The sequence below is a fragment of the Callorhinus ursinus genome, unplaced genomic scaffold (genome assembly GCF_003265705.2).
Source record: "Callorhinus ursinus isolate GAN/ISIS: 27379988/994484 unplaced genomic scaffold, GSC_fseal_2.0 scaffold5, whole genome shotgun sequence".
In the NCBI taxonomy this organism is placed as follows: domain Eukaryota; kingdom Metazoa; phylum Chordata; class Mammalia; order Carnivora; family Otariidae; genus Callorhinus; species Callorhinus ursinus.
Window position 1 is genome coordinate 82,756,522 of NW_027397067.1, and position 14,524 is coordinate 82,771,045.

The following is a 14,524-nucleotide window of genomic DNA, read 5'->3' on the forward strand; positions in this document are numbered from 1 at the left end:
GGGCGCAGGCGCGGCGGGAGTCCTGAGAGCTTTGGGAGCCGGCCTAGGCGCGCGCGGCAAAAGCCAGGGAGGTCCCGGGAGCATAAGGACCGCCCCCACGACAATCCCGAGGGGGCGCGACCGGGGATTCTTGCCCGAGCCGGTCCCCACCTCTGGCAGCCGCGGGCACAGCCTTCCTCCCCTGGGTCCGCACCTTCCCGGGGCCGGAAGCGAGGAAAGCGGCGTCGCGGGGGAGCGCAGCTTCCCAAGACCGGAAGTAGGGAAAATGGGACCGCCTGGCACCCTGGGGGAACCGTAGTTCTCCGAGGCCGGAAGTGGGGTGTCGGGCCGGCGGAAACCGTAGGCCCCTGGGAGGTCGGAAGTGGGGGTAGAGCCGCTGGGAGCTGTAGTTTTGAGGGAGGCGGAAGCGCGGCTAGCAGCCGGGCGACATGGCGGGCCTGGAGCTCCTGTCGGACCAGGGCTACCGGGTAGACGGACGGCGCGCCGGGGAGCTGCGCAAGATCCAGGCGCGGATGGGCGTGTTCGCGCAGGCCGACGGCTCGGCCTACATCGAGCAGGGCAACACCAAGGCGCTTGCGGTGGTGTACGGGCCGCACGAGGCGAGTGGGCATGTGCGCGAGCCGGGCGGGGTGCGCGGGGCCTCCGGGCTGAGCCGAGTCGGGAGGCCCGGCTGGCGCGCCTCCGCTCACCCAGCCCATCTTCAGGGCCGCCGCGGCTCACTCGGAGTCCAAGCCAAAGTCCCTGCAGTGTGGTGCACCGCGGTGCCCACCTGTCGCACCGGCCGCCGTCCCCTCCGCCCTGCGCCCGCCCCTGCTAGTCCTAGAAGCTCCAGGCGCGCTCCCGCTCTCTGCTTCTCCCCCGACCGCCGTACTCACGTGGCGAGCCCCCTCCCCTCCCCCCACACCCTTCCCTGCCTTTCCAAAACCCGTCACCTCAGACATCAGTTCAGCTAGCCCTTCGTTTAACTCCTCACGGGAACGTAAACTCCGCGAGGACAGGGCCTGTAAATAAAACCTCCTGGTTTTAGTGCCATGTCTCCATTGCTGGAGAAGGGAAGAGCGCCGGGGTGGAAACGAGCGTGGCGCGTTTGCAGAGCAGAAGGGCTGCTCGTGGGGAGATGGGGAAGAACTCAAAATGGGATCGAGGCGTCTCTAGGGATGCAAGAACTCGCCGCTTTGTAGACCGGGGAAACCATTGAGGATTTTATCTCACACGTGTTGGGGAAGCTTTGGGAGGCAGTAGAATATGTGCATGTGTAGAGGAGACGAAATCAGACTTGGTATTTGTGAATATACCTTCTCTGGCTACAAACGGAGAATGGGTTGGGAGGAGATGAGGCAGGGATGGAAACTCCTTTAAGAGAAATCCTATCCAGGCATGATGGTGGCTTAAGAGACTGGCCAGCCGGCCCTCCCACAGGCTGTTTTGGAGGTAAAGTAGCTGTGCTTCTGGAGATGTTGGAAGTGGAAGGAGCGTGAGAGGGAAGCTGAGGTCTGGGGCCTGGGCCAGAGGAAGGTGTGGTGTGAGCTGGGGGAGCAGTGAGCCTGGCTCATGTGTCCTTCCTCCCCCAGATCCGGGGCTCCCGAGCACGAGCCCTGCCAGACAGGGCCCTGGTGAACTGTCAGTATAGTTCTGCGACCTTCAGCACAGGCGAACGCAAGCGGCGACCCCACGGGGACCGTAAGTCTTGCGAGATGGGCCTGCAGCTGCGTCAGACCTTCGAGGCCGCCATCCTTACACAGCTGCACCCACGCTCCCAGATTGATATATATGTGCAGGTGAGCAAGCAGCAGCCATGAACCCAGGGAGGGAGAGGGTTGGAGGGGGAGGTGGGGATGGCAGTCGGGTCAAGAGCCTAATGGACTGATGCCACTGGGGGGGTTCCTGCAGGTGCTGCAGGCAGACGGTGGGACCTATGCAGCTTGTGTGAATGCAGCCACGCTGGCAGTGCTGGATGCCGGAATACCCATGCGGGACTTTGTGTGTGCCTGCTCAGCTGGCTTTGTGGACAACACAGCTCTGGCGGACCTCAGCCACGTGGAAGAGGCAGCTGGTGGTCCCCAGCTGGCCCTGGCCTTGCTGCCGGCCTCAGGCCAGATTGCACTGCTTGAAATGGATGCCAGGCTACATGAGGACCACCTGGAGCAGGTGCTAGAGGCCGCTGCCCGGGCTGCCCGGGACGTGCACACACTGCTGGACCGTGTGGTTCGGCAGCATGTACGTGAGGCCTCTATTTTGCTAGGGGACTGAGCATCTGGCCTCCCCATGCCCAGAATAAAACCCACACACAATCTGCTGTATTTTGATTTCCCCACAGCACTTCCACACCCTCAGAGCCTGGCCTGGTGCTTGCTCCTGGGGGTGACTAGGGACCGTCCGCATCCCCCACACGTGACATACATACCTCTTGCAGCCTCAAGGCTCACAGCCTGAAGAAGGTGAGGGGAGTGTGTCCCTGGATGAACAGAGCAGTTGTGCCAGGCAGGGTTCAAGGCAGCCGAGCAGTGAGGCGTGGCCTGGCATGATGAGCCAAGCCGCTGGAGGGTCTTACTTTCACACGGCATATCTGGGGCCCACCATGGAGATGTGGGGGCCGTGCCCCACATCCTCTGGACTCTGGCTTGAACTGAATGGCCCCTTCCACCCTAGGAGCCCTTTGGGCCTACTTAACCTCAGACTCCAAAAGTACAACAGATAACATGTTCTCACCTGGGGGAGGGGCTTGGGAAGGGGTCTTCACCACATACCCACAGACGCGCACGGGCCGCCTGCCTGCACCCCGAACACTGGCCCTTGCAGCCCCCACCCAGGCACCTCCTGATCTGAATAGGAGCGCTCCCCACTTCCTACTCCACATACCTCACCTCTTTTGAAACCCTTTTGGCCAAGACGACCATCCGCACCATAATCCCGGTGGTTCTCTGACCCTGACAGCTTTGCGGCTGGGTGCACGCTGTGATTTCCCTTCTGCACTCACTGCCACTTTTGACCAACATCCATAGAAGTGACCCTGCCAGTGCCTCGGTCTCAGTCCCCGGGAGCCCTCTTCCTTCCCCGCCCGCCCCTGGCGCCCAGACCTGTCACTGCCGGTAGCCGCGCGCTCAACGTCCGCGGGCGTCCTGCTCCCCAGTGTCCCGCCCCTCTGTCTTGTTCGCCCCCTCCCCGATTCTCGCTCTCCCCAGCCAGCCGCGGCGGCAGCTGGTCGTCTTCGCTGCTTTCCTCGGGCGCAGTACACCTGCCGGCCGGTCGTCCTGGAGACGGGTCCTCGCGGAGGCCGCTCGGGGCGGGCGGAGGCGCTCCCAACGCAGTCCCGCCCCGTACCACCTCTGCTCCGGGCATGCGCGGCGGCGCGAAGGCCTTCGGGACCGGAAGTGCGAGCGGGCGCGGAGCCTCGGGTCCGGCGGGAGCGCGGCGTCGGTCCCGCGGCCGGAGCTGCAGGGCGAGCGCGGCCGCGGAGCCGCCCCTCCTCGCCATGGGCCTCCTGTCGGACCCGGTGCGCCGGCGCGCCCTCGCGCGCCTCGTGCTGCGTCTGAACGCGCCGCTCTGGTGAGCGCTGGGCCCAGGGAGGCGGGACCCGGAGGACCCGGGGCTCGAGCAGCCGACGCCCCCACCCTCCGCGGGCTGCTCGCGCCAGTAGCGCAGCGCCCGTGGGCCTCGCGCGGGGCATCGGGTCTGGGGCTCGGCCCTCCCGTCCGACGTCCCGAGTGCCGGGACTCCGGGGCCAGGTCCCTCACACACGCCCCCGCCATCCCCGGTGCAGAGGTGGAGGCCACGGGCGGGAGTCCCCGGCGCGCTAATGCCCCGGGGCCCCCTCCACCCTTTCCCTGCAGCGTGCTCAGCTACGTGGCAGGCATCGCCTGGTTCCTTGCTCTGGCTTTCCCGCCGTTGACCCAACGCACTTACATGTCGGAGAACGCCATGGGCTCCACCATGGTGGAGGAGCAGTTTGCGGGCGGAGACCGTGCCCGGAGCTTTGCCCGAGACTTTGCTGCCCACCGCAGGAAGTCGGGGTGAGCGGAGAGCTGCGGGTACGGGGAGATAGTGGTGCTCAAAGCCAGGGAGCTCTGCCTAGCGCCTCTCGTTGTGTGTCTAGGGCTTTGCCAGTGGCGTGGCTGGAGCGGACGATGCGGTCAGTGGGGCTGGAGGTCTACACGCAGAGTTTCTCCCGGAAACTGCCCTTTCCTGATGAGACCCACGAGCGCTATGTATTGTGGGGGAGGGGGTGTGCGTGGGACCAAAAAGCACCTCGAGAGGGCGGCTTGGGGCCGGGAAGCCCGGTGGTGGCATGTCCTGGGGCCGGGGGAATCCCTGGTGGGCAGTCTAGGGCGACGAGGGAGAGGCTTCAGCCGTCCGGGGTGGGGTGGTGCTGACGCTTCCCCGATACTGCATACAGATGGTGTCAGGTACCAACGTGTATGGCATCCTGCGGGCCCCGCGCGCTGCCAGCACCGAGTCCCTGGTGCTCACCGTACCCTGCGGCCCTGACTCCACCAACAGCCAGGCTGTGGGGCTGCTGCTAGCACTTGCTGCCCACTTTCGGGGTGAGGTTCAGGGGCTGCTGCTGGCAAGGGAGGGTTTGGCCACTGTCCCAGGCCCTGCTGACCTAGCTTCTGGCCTCCAGGGCAGATTTACTGGGCCAAAGACATCATCTTCTTGGTGACAGAACAAGACCTTCTGGGCACTGAGGCTTGGCTGGAGGCCTACCACGATGTCAACATCACCGGTAGGTGCTCTTGGCCCGGCCGCTCCGTCAGGATCACTGTCCTCGTCGGCCCCCCATAGGCATTTCCTTCACCTGCTCCTACAGGCATGCAGTCATCCCCTCTGCAGGGCCGGGCTGGGGCCATCCAGGCGGCTGTGGCCTTGGAGCTGAGCAGTGACGTGGTCACGAGCCTTGATGTGGCTGTGGAGGGGCTCAACGGGCAGCTGCCCAACCTCGATCTGCTCAACCTCTTCCAGACTTTCTGTCAGAAAGGGGGTCTGCTGTGTACTCTCCAGGGCAAGGTAAGGGGGGCAGCCTGCCTGGGAAGTGAGGGCCCTGTGTGGGGCTTCTCTGACCGTGCCCCCAAATCCTCTAAGCTGCAGCCCCAGGACTGGACATCCATAGATGGGCCGCTGCAGGGTCTGCAGACCCTGCTGCTCATGGTTCTGCAGCAGGCCTCTGGCCGCCCCCATGGCCCTCACGGCCTCTTCCTGCGCTACCGTGTGGAGGCCCTGACCATCCGTGGCATTAACAGCTTCCGACAATATAAGTATGACTTGGTGGCAGTGGGCAAGTAAGTGGCTTCTGGGCCCCCCTTCCATGCTTGGGGTGGAGTTGGGGGGGTTCTGGGGGGCCTGGCTGGCCATGACGCCGCCCCACCCTGGCAGAGCCCTGGAGGGCGTGTTCCGCAAGCTCAATCATCTCCTGGAGCGCCTGCACCAGTCCTTCTTCTTCTACCTGCTTCCCGCGCTTTCCCGCTTCGTCTCCATCGGCCTCTACATGCCTGCTGTCGGCTTTTTGCTCTTGGTGCTTGGTCTCAAGATATCCTCTGAACCCCACGTCCACTTGTGGCCAGCCTCAGGTCCTCTCCGCTCTAGGCTGGGGAGGATCCTCCGTCCTTGAAGTAGGGGAGTGGGAGTGACCCCGGGTCCCCTACCGGGCGGAGTCCATCACTCCCATCGTCAGGGTCCTTGACTAGACCACGCTCTGGAACTGTGGATGCAGTTGCATGAGGCCGGAGTGGGGCCCGAGGAGCCTGGGGGGGTCTCTGGACCTAGTCCTCCCCTCCTGCCAACACAGGTGATGGTCCCCCCACTCCTGCTTTTGGGGTGGGCCTCCAGGGTTCCGGGTGATCGTTACTGCTGCAATGCAGTCTTGATCGGTGGGGTGGTGGTGAGGATCCTTGGGGCTCCATGGGCCCCAGGGCCCATCTCCCCAGTGTCCGTGTGCCCTTGCAGACCGTGGGACTGGCCTCGCTTGTGGCGCCCTTGCTGATCTCACAGGCCATGGGCCTGGCCCTTTACATCCTGCCCGTGCTGGGCCAACACGTGGCTACCCAGCACTTCCCCGTGGCCGAGGCCGAGGCCGTGGTGCTGACCCTGCTGGCCATCTACGCAGCGGGCCTGGCCCTTCCACACAGCACCCAGCGGTGAGGAGCTAGGCTGGGTGGGGGAGGGCGGGGGCACCCTGGCCGCACACGCAGTGCGTCTGAGCCCCTCGCCTTGCAGGGTGGTGAGCACACAGGCCCCAGACAGAGGCTGGATGGCGCTGAAGCTGGTGGCCCTCATATACCTGGTGCTGCAGTTGGCCTGCATCGCCCTCACCAACTTCTCGCTGGGCTTCCTGTTGGCTGCCACCATGGTGCCTGCTGCTGCTCTCACCAAGCCCTGTGGGCCCCGGTACGTGTCGTGCCGCGCCCCAAGCCCGGGGCCTGTGCTCCTTACCGCTGTGCCCTCACATGGGACCCCCTCGCCCACTCGGTGTCTGTGCCCCCCCCAGAGCCTGACCTGACCCTGCCTCTCCACCCAGGCCACTGTATGCCGCCCTGCTGGTGCTGACGAGCCCAGCCGCCACACTGCTGGGTGGCTTGTTCGTGTGGCGGGAGCTGCAGGAGTCTCCAGTGTCGCTGGCCGAGGGCTGGCAGCTCTTCCTGGCTGCGCTGGCCCAGGGTGTGCTGGAGCACCACACCTATGGCGCCCTGCTTTTTCCGCTGCTGGCTCTGGGCCTCTACCCCTGCTGGCTGCTCTTCTGGAATGTGCTCTTCTGGAAGTGATGTGTGGCCCACGGCCCTGCAGCTGGGACGGGGGTGGGGACTCCACCCCCGTGTTGTCGCCTTCTTGGGAAATAAACAGGAGTTTTGTTTCAGCTGCCCTTTGGGCTGTTGGCCAACTGTCTGCTGTCCGTGTGGGGCCCCCAGGCCCGTGGGCGAGAAGCTCTGCCTGAAGGCCTGGCCTTCCCACACACTTCCTTTCTGGAGGGCACTGTTCTGGTCCGCTTACTGCTGGCAGTAGTGAGGGCCCAGCCACATGAGCCTCGGAGGAGAGCCTCGGGTGGACACTGGGCTTGGGACCTGAAAACGGTACACGCAGACCCTGCCCTGGCCCCCGCCCCAGGAGCATCACGGTAGGAGGCAGGGTGCTGGGTAAGAGGAAACATAGTGGGAGCAGGGCTTGGGGCCTGACAGGATCTGAGGTCCCAGAGACCACACTGCTCTGCCTGCAGCGCTGGAGTTGAAGGGGCAAAGGGGCTGGAGCTGGAGCCCTGCAGAGAAGGCCTGGGGCGTGGGGAGTGGCACTCCCGAGGCCAGAACCTCGGTGTGGGTCTGGGAGGGGCACCTGGCCAGCTTCCTTGGAGCTGAGACAGCCCAGGCCAGCCACCCCTAAGAGGCAGGGCCAAGGTGGAACAGCCCACCCAGCACCACCTTGGGGCAGCAGGCCACGGGTCCCCTGAAAGGAGTCGGGAGGTTAGCATCCATACTGGAGGGAAGAAAAAAGCAAAATAGCTTTTCAGCAATGCCAGGCCCACATCAGCTCCCCGGAAGGGTCTGATGGGGCAGCAGAGTGGCACCATGTGTGCGGAGAGTGGACTCGGGACCAGTGTCCCTTCAGTGCCACACCCAGAATGGTGGGGCCTGGGAGGTCCTGTGGAGGAAGCTTTAGCCCACAGAGCCCTGCTGGTTCTCTGCTGATAGGCACCTCTGTGTCCAGCATTGTGGGGGATGGCGGTCAGCAAGGGTGTTGGAGACCCACTGTGACTAGCAGCCTGTCACTGGCCTGCTTATTCCCAAGATCCAGCTGGGACCTCTTTATCGTTGAACAAACTGTTCTGCTCCTGAGGCCGGAGAGAGAGAGGAGCCTCAGCACCCCAGGGTGCCACCCTCCCAGGCTGGCTGCTGTTGAGTCTGACCTCTCATAGGCCAGGCCCCACTTCTCCGCGGCCTTGCCGTCCTCCAAGACGCACAGACATCTCCGCTCTCAGTCCCTGCTGTCTGTGTGGGAGCTGGCATCCAGTACAAGACCCCTTCTAGGCCTTTTAGCCAGGCTTTGCCCTCAGTCAGTCATTTTTAACTGCAGTTAGTCCCTTAAAACACACATCTTGAAAATACATTAAACCGTGGAACATACAGGTAGGGGAGCAAAAGCAAAAAGATTGCGTCAGTTGTGTTCTAAACTCACCTGTGCAGAAGCCTCCCTGGCTAGACAGAAGGTTTGAAACCACGGGAACGGCAAAGTTGATCTGTCAGGGAAGCGGGATTTCTGTTGGGATTTTCAGTAATGTCACTTGTACGATACTTTTTTTTTAAGATTTTATTTTTATTTATTTGAGAGACAGAGATAGCAACAGAAGCACGAGCAGGGAGGAGAGGGAGAAACAGGCTCCCCGCTGAGCAGGGAGCCCAGGACCCCGAGATCATGACCCGAGCCGAAGGCAGGCGCCTAACTGACTGAGCCACCCAGGTGCCCCTACAATACATTGTTTTAAAACAAGGAAAGCTCAGGGCACCTGATGGCTCAGTCAGTTAAGTGTCTGGCTCTGGGTCTCAGCTCAGGTCTTGATCTCAGGGTGGTGAGTTCAAGCCTTGCGTTGGGCTCCGTACTGGGCATGGAGCCTACTTAAAAGAGAAAGAAAAAACAAGGAAATGTCAGGCTGTAAAGATGTCGGTCGGATGTACAAGGACAGAGTATAAGGTCCTAAATGCTTTGTGTTGATGGTGTGGCAACGTCTGGGATGTGTCCCCAGTATCTGTCCTCCTTAGTCATAGAGCCCATTTTGATCCCTGTGCCTGGAGGTGTGGCCTTGTGACTATGGCCTGGCCAATAGGATAAGAACAGAAGCTTCAGGGTGAATACCAAGCAAAGACCTCACCCAGAGAGACTGGCCCGCTGAGCCCTATCCTTCCTCCTGCCCACGGGAACGTGGAAGTGATGGTCGGAACGTGAAGTGTGTCTAAGACACGAGGTACAGCCTGTGTTGAGAATGGAGGGAGAGGAGCAGGGACTCCCCGACCATCCAAAGGCATCACACAGCCCTGGTTTGCTCAACTGGGCTTCATTTACTGGAAAGGGAAACAAACTTGTACCTTATATAAGCAGTTATTTTCTGACACTCAGATCTAGTTCCAGCCAATACAAGAGACTATTGCTGAACCCAGCTCAAAAGAGGACTCAGTTGCCAGCTAGATGAACTTGGAAGTATATGGCCGTTGTGTTGATAATCAGTACTTAGTAGTGCGTACTCATTTGTTGCTTGCTTCCCACGACCCAGAACGGAAGCACCTTGGGGGGCAGGGACACTGTCTTAATTTCCTGCCACTTTTCCAGCTCAGAGTCAGATACCTGGTAGAATATTCATCTGTATTTGTTAAATGAAAGAAAAAAGCAGCAGAGGGAGACCCTCTGGAGGTCCAGGAGGAAGCTCTGGGGGGCAGACCTGACGGCTTCCAGAGGGCCCTGGAGAGTTGCCTATGGCTTGTGGTGTGGGGTGAACCCAGGAAGGTACGGGTAGCAGCCCGCAGCCAGGCAGGCCACCCTCCACCCACCTCAGAACACCCAGCAGCCTCCCCACAACCAGGCCCACCGCAGAACCCTACTTGGCCTTGGGATGCCTCTGGCAACTCACCTGGGTGTCCCAGATCTCCTGCGCTCTTCTCAAACCATTTGCCTAGTCACCCCACTCCACCTGTTTCAATGTCGGCAGCTTGGGGGCTGCCATGGACACCATTATCCAAAAACTGCACCCACAAGCCCCAACTGCCTTCATGCCCACGCTCAGGTCCTGTCTCCCGCCCAGGCCCCTTCTGAGGCCCCAGTGTGTCACCTCTGCCCTCCTGGATGTGTGATGGTCATCTCTAAGTTACAGTATCCCAACCTGAACACCTCCCACCCGCATGCCCCTTCCCCCTTGGCACACTCACGCAACCCTGGCCTAGGCATCAATCTTGTCTCTCTTCAGGGGATGCCCATCACTCCCAGGATAGACCCAAACTCCTTACCTTGGTCTTCAAGGCCTGTGCATGTTCCTCAGAACACTTTCATTGCCCCCAAAAGCAGCCTGTGCCTACGCCTCCTGCCCTTCCAGCCCGACACCAGTAATCTTTCTAACTCCAGATTCAGACTTTAACATGGATAGCCTCAGACATACGTGGTTGTCTGTGTCTGGCCTCTTTCACTCAGCAGGATGCTTCCAAAGTTCATCCGCATTGCTGTATGTGTCACAACTTCCTTACGTGGCCAAATACGTTCCACTGTCTGGACATGCCACATTGTGTTTACCCATTTGTCAGTTGATGGGCATTTGGGTTGTTTCCTCTTTCTTGGTTATTACGGAGGATGCACCTATCAACATTCATGAACAAGTTTTTGTGTGAATGTATGTTTTCTCTTGGGTATATACCTAGAAGTTGAATATAAAGCTCTTAATTTCCATCTTAGCACTGCTCTTGATGCATCCTGTATGTTTTGTTACGCTCCACTTTTGTTTTCATTCACCTCAAATTACGTTCTAATTTTCCCTGTGATTTCTTCTTTGACTAACTGGCTATTTAGGAATATGTTATTTAATTTTTCATGTATGTATGAATTTCTCAAATTTATTTGTTACTGATTTTTAATTTCATTTAATTTAAATTCATTTAATTTCTGTTGTCAAAAAACATACTTTGTATGATATTACTACTTTAAAATGTACTGAGAACATAATTATGTTCTATTTTCTAACATAACGGTCTATCCTGAAAATGTTCCATGTGCACTTGAGAAGAATATGTGCTCTTCTGCTGGGTGGAGTGTCTCTGATGTCTGTCAAGTCTAGCTGGCTTATAGCATTGTTCAAGTTTTCTCTTTCTTTGCTGAGCTTTTCTCTAGTTCTATCCATCACTGGAAGTATTGAAGTCTCCAGCTATTGTTGAATTGTCTATTTCTCCCTTCCATTCTGTCAACTTTTACTTCATGTATTTTGGGGCAGTTAGGCAAACATATTCATAATTGTTATGTCTTCTTGATGGATTGATCCTTTTTTCTTATAAAATGTCCTTCTTTAACTCTAGTATCAAATTTTTTTTAAAGATTTTATTTATTTATTTGAGAGAGGGAATGAGATAGAGCATGAGAAGGGGGAGGGCCAGAGGGAGAAGCAGACTCCCCGCCGAGCAGGGAGCCCGACGCGGGACTCGATCCCGGGACTCCAGGATCATGACCTGAGCCGAAGGCAGTCGCTGAACCGACTGAGCCACCCAGGCGCCCTCTAATAAATATTTTAAAATAAATCACTGAATTCTACATATGGAACTAATAATATACTATATGTTAATAGAATTTAAATTAAAAACATAAAAAGTAAAAATATTTTTTTAAAAACCAGTAAGTTAATTTCAATAGTATTAAAAGATGCTGCTCTTATATAACTCTACCCCCTTCTTTATGCTGTTGTCACAAATTCCATCTTTATGCATCCTGTGCCTATCCACATAGATTTATAGTTATCACTTTTATGCAGGTTTTTTTAATCAGGAAAAAATTATAAAAATGCATTTATATTTGTTTTTATATTTACCTTATTTACCTATGTACCTTTACTGGTCCTTTTTTTTTTTTTAACGTGTTATTTCTTCATGTGGATTTGAGTTACTGCCTCATGTCCTTTTATTTCAGCCTGAAGACCCCATTTAGTAGTTTTTTGGAGGGCAGGGTTCTCGTAACAAGCTCTCCTAGTTTATTTATCTGGGGTTGTCTCAATTTATCCTTTGTTTTTGAGGGACAGTCTTGCCATATATAGAATTCTTGGTAAGTTTGCTCTCAGCACTTGGAAAAGGTCACCCCACTGCCTTTTGACCTCCCTGGTTTCTTATATGAAATAAGTGTTTTTACTTCGATCGCTTATCTGTGATGAGTCACTTCTCTCTTGCTGCTTTCAAGAGTCTTCTTCTTTGGCTTTCAACAGTTTATGATGTGTCTAAGTGGGGATCGTTTTTAGTTTATTCTACTTGGCAGTCATTGAGCTTCCTGGATGTGAAGATTCATGCTTTTCATCAAATTTAGGATATTTTCAGGCATTATTTTTTCAGATATTCTTTCTGTGCCCTTTCTCTTTTCTGCTCCTGAAAATTATGCATAGGCTGGTATGCTTAATGGTGTTCCACAGGTCTTCGTTTTTTTCCCCTGTTTGTCAGACTGGACAATCTCCATTGACCTAACTTCAAGTTTACTAACTCTTCAAATATGCAGTAGAGCACGTGTCCTGAACACGCTGTGAAGGCGCACACACGAGCTGTGTCTTTCCCCAGTGTCCGCTTTATTCAATCAGAAAGCAAGGTTAATAGAAAGCAGGTTTAGGATTCCAGACTCAGTGATATTTCACCATGTGATTAACTTGGCTTCTTAATACGGCACAGAACGAAGATTACAAGGGGGTAGGGAGTTCGCGAACCAAACACGAAGTCGGTCTGTGGGCGGCGGCTGAGATGAGGTCTCAGGTCCGGGTCAGCTCTCGGCACTTACTGCTCCTTATGTTCAAGCAGGGAAGCATGTCAGTCCTGTTGGGAGATCAACCGGGCAGAGCCTTGGGCAGCAATTGCTTTTCTGAAGTGGTCAGACTGAGGCGGTCTGTCTGTCTAGAGGCATCAGGTCCGAAGAGACTGATAGTTTGCTGCAAAAATCCTCCCCTTTTAAAGAGATCTAATGGGTCTTGGGCCCTGCAGACGTCCTCTGCTTCTGCTGGTTATCAGTGCTGGGAGGTGAGCTGATGCTGGACGTGGCAGGATCTCGTGGCTGTGGTACCTTTACCTGCTTGTGTCACTGCTTGACACAGGCTCCTGCTTGAGTGAGTGACCCCATCTTGCTCTCTACAGTGTCTTATAATTTTTTGTTTGTTGTTGAAAACTAGACATTTTAGGGACACCTGGGTGGCTCAGTTGGTTAAGTGTCTGCCTTCAGCTCAGATCATGATCCCAGGGTCCTGGGATTGTGTCCCAAGTCAGGCTCCCTGCTCAGCGTGGAGTCTGCTTCTCCCTCTCCCTCTGCTGCTCCCCCTGCTTGTGCTCTCTGACAAAATCTTTAAAAACAAACAAAAAACTAGACTTTAAAATTTTTTAAAAAATATTTTGTCAGCGCACAAGCAGGGGGAGTGGCAGGCAGAGGGAGAAGCAGGCTCCCCGCTGAGCAAGGAGCCCAATGCAGGACTCGATCCCAGGACCCTGAGATCATGACCTGAGCTGAAGGCAGACGCTTGACCGACTCAGCCACCCAGGCGCCCAAACTAGACATTTTAATACAATGTGGTGATGCTGGAAATCAGGTTCCAAGTATTGTTGTTGCTTGTAGTAGCTGTTTTTGTGTAGTGATTTTTCTGAATTCTAGTCTGTAGTATTTGTCCTGTGTAGCCACTGAAGTCTCTCTTTGGTCAGCTCAATAGTCAGCTAATGATCGGACAGAGACTTCTTTAAATGCCTGCGATCAGTAAGCTTCCCAGTCTTTTCCAAACGGCTCTGTGCGCCTGCTGAGGCACATGCCTTCCAGCGCTCAGCCAGGCGGTCAGCAACTCTGGGGATTCCCTTCACTGTGCACAGGGCCTCAAGGTCAGCCAGAGGCAACCACTTAAGGCTTTTTCAGGTCTTTCATGAGCGTGTGCATACCCTATTTATGTCTGTGACCTTTTATATCCCACAAATAAGTACGGCTTTTCAACATCCCTGTGGAGGTTGTATTCGCCAACCGTTCCTTTTACGCTTTCTGGTTACTCTATTAGCGGTTGCAGCTGTTACCCACCGCTTGCGGCAGCTTTGAAATCACAAGCCTGCCTGTAACTGCCCTCAGCAAACAGCCTCCGGGCATAGGCTACTCACCGGTCCGAGGCAAGCGGAGCGAGGTTTGCAGGAGGGTCTTCCGAGGAGGGCTCGCAGACAAGTTAAATAAGGCGATTATTTGCACGGAAGGGGTTCTGCTCCCTTCAGTACCAGGAATGTGGGCTGGCCAGCAGCTTTAACCAGGAAAAATTAAAACACCTCCAAGGACTCACTGTTTTACCGAGATTGGGTTGCTTTTCTTAAACACCGCTGGGATGCTGCAATCCTTTGGTTAATTTCCAGAGCTCTGAAAAAGTTGAAGACATTTCTGCTAGCGTTTCCCTTGGATTTATGGGGGGAAGGGCTGCAAACTTCCCGAGGTCCTTACTCCTCCGACTGACAGCGGCTTGGCGGGACCCCTGGCTGCCGTAGCCCCGACTCCCGCGCCTCGCAGCTTCTGAGTGATGACGTGCGCCCCGAAGCCCTCGTCGGACGCGTGAGGGCGAGCAGAGCGACCGGCCGTGCGCCGGGGCCGCAGCGCGGAGGCCCCCAGCCCTCCGGGCCTGCTCACTCGTGCCCGGAGCCGGGGCCGTGCCCGGGGCGGAGGGGGCCGCGGCCGCCAGCCGCCCCTTCCCTGCGACGGCTGCAAGCGCGCACCGCCGTGCAGGCCGGGGCACCCGCGCCCGGACCCTCCGGCCTCCGCGACCACGGCGGCCGCGCGGCGCGGCGGACCGACCGACAGACGCCGCCCCGCCCCGCCCCCG

The 14,524-nt window shown here is 57.0% G+C and overlaps 3 protein-coding genes and 1 long non-coding RNA gene across 5 annotated transcripts in view; 2 read left to right on the top strand and 2 right to left on the bottom strand.

Moving 5' to 3' along the window:
• LOC112823469 (5-oxoprolinase) overlaps window positions 1-3,114 on the bottom strand; it is a 26,538-nt gene extending 23,424 nt beyond the window's left edge. For both annotated transcript variants that reach the window (XM_073893370.1, XM_073893369.1), the window contains exon 1: window positions 2,405-3,114. In XM_073893370.1, coding sequence (XP_073749471.1) covers window positions 2,405-2,606 — 202 coding nt within the window. In that variant the 5' untranslated portion in view covers window positions 2,607-3,114. The remainder of the gene's footprint in view (window positions 1-2,404) is intronic.
• Window positions 26-2,272, top strand: EXOSC4 (exosome component 4). Its single transcript, XM_025871306.2, has 3 exons — window positions 26-599; window positions 1,572-1,778; window positions 1,891-2,272. Exons 1-3 carry the CDS (start codon window positions 429-431, stop codon window positions 2,248-2,250), a joined length of 738 nt encoding a protein of 245 aa, XP_025727091.1. The 5' UTR covers window positions 26-428; the 3' UTR covers window positions 2,251-2,272.
• Window positions 3,115-3,354: 240 nt separating the features above from the next.
• GPAA1 (glycosylphosphatidylinositol anchor attachment 1) lies at window positions 3,355-6,847 on the top strand. Its single transcript, XM_025871305.2, has 12 exons — window positions 3,355-3,546; window positions 3,831-4,010; window positions 4,094-4,205; window positions 4,394-4,541; window positions 4,622-4,723; window positions 4,808-5,004; window positions 5,080-5,276; window positions 5,371-5,524; window positions 5,687-5,782; window positions 5,941-6,131; window positions 6,211-6,381; window positions 6,512-6,847. Exons 1-12 carry the CDS (start codon window positions 3,473-3,475, stop codon window positions 6,753-6,755), a joined length of 1,866 nt encoding a protein of 621 aa, XP_025727090.1. The 5' UTR covers window positions 3,355-3,472; the 3' UTR covers window positions 6,756-6,847.
• A 1,427-nt stretch (window positions 6,848-8,274) lies between these two features.
• LOC141372866 (uncharacterized) lies at window positions 8,275-14,401 on the bottom strand. The gene is made up of 2 exons (XR_012378395.1): window positions 13,821-14,401; window positions 8,275-10,317 (listed from the first exon to the last, which is right to left on the bottom strand). It is a non-coding gene; the product is annotated as an uncharacterized lncRNA (long non-coding RNA).
• Between the last annotated feature and the right edge of the window lie 123 nt (window positions 14,402-14,524).

Bases quoted from the DNA above. Each gene is read 5' to 3' on its own strand.
- EXOSC4 (XM_025871306.2), top strand. From the start codon at position 429: ATGGCGGGCCTGGAGCTCCTGTCGGACCAGGGCTACCGGGTAGACGGA. The intron at 600-1,571 runs GCGAGTGGGCAT...TTCCTCCCCCAG, and splicing joins TGGTGTACGGGCCGCACGAG to ATCCGGGGCTCCCGAGCACG. The intron at 1,779-1,890 runs GTGAGCAAGCAG...GGGTTCCTGCAG, and splicing joins AGATTGATATATATGTGCAG to GTGCTGCAGGCAGACGGTGG.
- GPAA1 (XM_025871305.2), top strand. From the start codon at position 3,473: ATGGGCCTCCTGTCGGACCCGGTGCGCCGGCGCGCCCTCGCGCGCCTC. The intron at 5,525-5,686 runs ATATCCTCTGAA...TGACTAGACCAC, and splicing joins TCTTGGTGCTTGGTCTCAAG to GCTCTGGAACTGTGGATGCA. The intron at 5,783-5,940 runs GTGATGGTCCCC...GTGCCCTTGCAG, and splicing joins CTCCCCTCCTGCCAACACAG to ACCGTGGGACTGGCCTCGCT.